The sequence below is a fragment of the Haplochromis burtoni genome, unplaced genomic scaffold (assembly GCF_018398535.1).
Source record: "Haplochromis burtoni strain Fernald_Lab_line unplaced genomic scaffold, NCSU_Asbu1 Contig_3086, whole genome shotgun sequence".
Lineage (NCBI taxonomy): Eukaryota > Metazoa > Chordata > Actinopteri > Cichliformes > Cichlidae > Haplochromis > Haplochromis burtoni.
The window spans coordinates 4,368-8,423 of NW_024585447.1; the positions used below are offsets into that span (position 1 = coordinate 4,368).

The following is a 4,056-nucleotide window of genomic DNA, read 5'->3' on the forward strand; positions in this document are numbered from 1 at the left end:
AGGGAGCATTCGCACAAAGGAAAGCCATTCATGTATATTTGAATTTCCTCCCCACACACTGTTGTTGGAATACAAGAATACAAAGGAGAAAGGGCACGTCAGCTATGCTTGTCCTTAAATACTGACTCACATGACAGATGCTAAGTCATTATTTTCTCACATGTAGGCTCCAACAGCATTGAGTGACCTCTGAGACTCTTGTGACCGTACCAAGGAAAATAATTTCTCCACAGTGATATAAGCCTTGCTTATAAATGGGTGGATAACAGTCTTCAAATGGAATCTTAAAGCAACTTTAATAAACTAAACCGATACCGATACGTAATATCGGATCGGTCCATCTCTACTTTGTTCTCTGTGAAAAATAAATAGCCATTGCCTCTCTTTTCACTTTCATATGTGGGAAACGGTGCCTGTGATATATCAGGAGTTAAAAACACCTGGTGCTTTTCTGAATATCATCAGTAAATCCCTAACATGATACTTTATGGTCTGTAACAGCATCTGTTTGAGACTGTATGTACCCTGTCCTTTCTGACATGTCATGTGTATTTCAGTGCCTTATGATGAACCACCAGCTGTTCCCTACTGGCCGTACACCACCTCTGACTTCTGGAACTACATTGAGTACTTCAGATCCATCGGTGCCTACAACTACATCAATGAGATGGCCCGGGCCTTCTTCGCCCACCAGCCCATAGGAGACACTCTAGGATATGAGACCAATGCAGGACATGAACACTAAGAGAGGTGCTAGACCCAAAAGAGAGAAAAAGTAACAAGAGCATGACATGAGAAAAAAAAATGTTATCATGAGGGTTTATTAAAGGGAAATAAGGAAATTATTATAAATATGAAACAAAAGGGGGATGTGAAAAGGAACACAGTTTTTTTTAGTAGCTTAGTCACATATATACAATAGAATTAGACATAAATAGCTCTCTTATTGTCATATAAAGTGCCACAAATAAATAAACAAACCATTCTTCAAATATGTAATGGAGTCTGAGAAATGATTTCTTTTAGTCTTTAGAGATCTAGTATTTTCTCTATACTATTGTTATTATTATTATTGTTATTATTATTATTGTTATTATCTATTTATTTGTTATTATTGTTGTTGCCATTTTTGCTTTAACAAGAGGCTTACAAAAACACTGTCAAAATTTGCGATCACTATTATATTTTGCAGGCTGTCAAAACAGGACTTAAATGGAGCAAACCGCACTTACCGTTTTAACTTTAAAGACTTGAACTTTAATTTGATCTATTAATTTATTAGAAATGATTTAACGTGCTTTGCGCGTGGTCATATTGAGGAATATTATAATCACCCATATTTTGCTGAGGGCGGACCGAAAGCGGCAAGTCAGCAGCGAAAACCGGGCATGAATTAGTGTTGCACACGGTTGTTTTGTTTACCACCACTTAAGCCTCGATAACTGCTAACGCAAACGCACCGTTTGACCTAATTGCGGCGGAACTGCTTTTAGAATAACATGAAGCCTGCAGTGGATGAAATGTTTCCTGAAGGAGCTGGTCCCTATGTGGACCTGGACGAGGTAGGTTCTCAGATTTAGAGCTTTAAATTAACCGGCGTCTAGATGTGCTAACGCTAACTAGCTCCATATGTTTAAAATGAGACGAAACGGAAGCGATTAATATAATCGCCTAGCTTGTTTGTTTTTTGTTTTTGTTTTGGGGTTGTTGTTGTTGTTGTTGTTTTTTTACATTTAACTGCGTTAATACGTTACATGTTGGGTTATTCAGTATTCTTGATAGAAACACCTCAGCTCATCCCGTTAAATGCGTGCATGTCTATGCTGTTGCCTCAGCAAGAAGTCTGATTTTGAGTTCACCATCTTTCTGTGTGGAGTTTTCATGTTAACCCCGTGTTTGCGTGGGCTTTCCCGGGTACTCCGGCTTCCCCCACCGTCCACAGACATATAGTTAATGGGGTTAGGTTAACTGATGATTCTAAATTGCCCATTAGTGTCAGTAGGAAGTTATCTTTTTCTATGTGTTAGCCCTGCTATTGACTGTCAGCCTGCCCATGGTGTACCCCGTCTCTCACCCTACGATTGCTGGGATAGGCTCCAGCTTTCATATGTTTTGTTTTTTTAATGGAGAGTTTCTCTCTTGTTATTCCAACTTCCTCCCACATCCTAAAGACGTGTGTTAGGTTAACTGGAGATTTTAAACTAATGTAAGAGTGAGACTGTCTGGTGATCTGTGCTGGGTATAAACCGCCTCTTGCCCTCTGACAGCTGAGACTTCAGTCCTAAAATATTGCTGTTGTTGTTTTTAATTAGTTTTAATTGCTATAACAAGGGTATTTTACAACTTTGGCATAGATAAGATTTGTCTTATCTCACTTTATATTGGGCCTGTTATCTTTAGTTTTAAATATAATTGTGAGTGTTTATTTTTTTGTTGTGTAACATTAAATCATTGTGCTGGATATTAGTTAAAAGCTCTAAGTAAGCTCTGGCTAAATTGTTAATGTTAATTGCTTTTGTTTTCACTTGGAAGAAAAAAATCCCATCCATTTGCAACATTCAAATTTTCAGGTTATTATCTCAGAATTTCAACTTAATAACTGAAGTTTCAAGTTATTTTCTCAATTTTGAGTTTATTTCTCAGAAGTTTGAGTTGGTAAGTTGAAATTCTAAGACCTGAACTTTTAACCTGTGGATTTTTGAAGAAATTTCCATAGCATACACTGCTGTGATGCAGTAAGTGTAGCAGTTTGTGTACATGTAGATCTTTCTCATGTGGTATGACTGGTTGCACTGTTGTGTGTTTGCAGGCAGGAGGCAGCAGCGGTCTGCTTATGGACCTGGCAGCTAATGAAAAAGCTGTGCACTCCGATTTCTTTAATGGTAAGGGACAGGTTTCTGCATCTCTTCCCAAATTATTAAATTTGATGAGGATTAAATTTACTTCACTGATTCAATTTAATGAGGTTAGGGCTTACAGAGTCGAGCTGGAATTAAACATAAATCTTGTTTTCATATGGCACGGCTAAGCTACAATTCCTTAATTTGTCTCATGAGGCAAACAAATGTGATTAAAACACATGGTATAACATTCCAAAAATAAGCAACGGCATGCTCCTTTCTCTATTTATTGATCACATCTAATAGAAAAACGTGTCATGTTAACAAGTAAAAACCCATTTAAGAGTCCCCAGTTTGTAAATTTGCCTAGTTTAAGCAAGATTGTGTTTGCATGCAGAGAGGAAGGTTCTTTAATGTTCAAGGGAATAACAGAAAACTGGTAAACATCTAGATTTCTAATAGGACAAGCAGACATTTTGCCCTTCCAAAACCTTCATTTAAAGTTTAAAATACATTAAAAGTGTAACTTAAGGTGCAAATATGAACAACTCAAACAAACATAAAAAGTCAGCAAATAAACTTTCAAAGATGTGAAATAAACCCTATATGTTCCAGTATATTATTTCAGTAATTTGAAAGGCTGTGGCTGAGAAAGCCTTAAACCTGTTACCCATTTTCTTCCTTTAACCACGTTATCTTCTCATATTAACCCTCAGCAATCCCATTGTTCCCCTGTAAACACCAGTTTATGTGCAAACACAGACACAGAAGACACACTATAAAACACCGAGCAAATCTGTTTTGTGCTGGCTGCCGGTGGAACAATTTTTGGCTCAGCAGCACATGACCTAGATAGAAAAGAGCTGATTGTTAAAAAGAGAGCGTGAGGGAAATGAGAGAGAAAGAGGATGGTAAAATGAGTTTATAGCTGCTGTCAGACCGAAACTCAGCGGGACACCTCGCCAGTCAGCTGCACACACACATTGGCACTCATCACCTGGGTCGTTAACACTGCTAGAACTGGTTCCCCTCTACCTAATAAGCTCTGTACTTAAGAGTATTGTAAAACTATAGATATCATATTTTAAAGCTCTTTTTTTAAACTTGTTAGTTTTTTCCTGTAATTAATGAAGGGGTTGTGCTGACTTGAAGAAGGCAAAGGTCCCCAGATCACATTTAAACGTGACAGGGTGAGTGCAGTTATGTTACGTCTATG

At 37.7% G+C, this 4,056-nt stretch overlaps 2 protein-coding genes across 2 annotated transcripts in view; both read left to right on the forward strand.

The window, feature by feature from the left end:
* The window catches only part of otos (otospiralin), a 4,659-nt gene extending 3,655 nt beyond the window's left edge, over positions 1-1,004 (forward strand). Inside the window, exon 4 of the mRNA XM_042217810.1 lies at positions 558-1,004. Coding sequence (XP_042073744.1) covers positions 558-745 — 188 coding nt within the window. The 3' untranslated portion in view covers positions 746-1,004. The remainder of the gene's footprint in view (positions 1-557) is intronic.
* Positions 1,005-1,353: 349 nt separating this feature from the next.
* cops9 (COP9 signalosome subunit 9) lies at positions 1,354-2,882 on the forward strand (the record flags this gene model as incomplete). The annotated part of the gene is given in 2 exon segments (XM_042217811.1): positions 1,354-1,562; positions 2,810-2,882. Coding segments are annotated over 2 exon segments (136 nt in total), but the record flags the coding sequence as incomplete, so codon positions are not given.
* Positions 2,883-4,056: the final 1,174 nt, after the last annotated feature.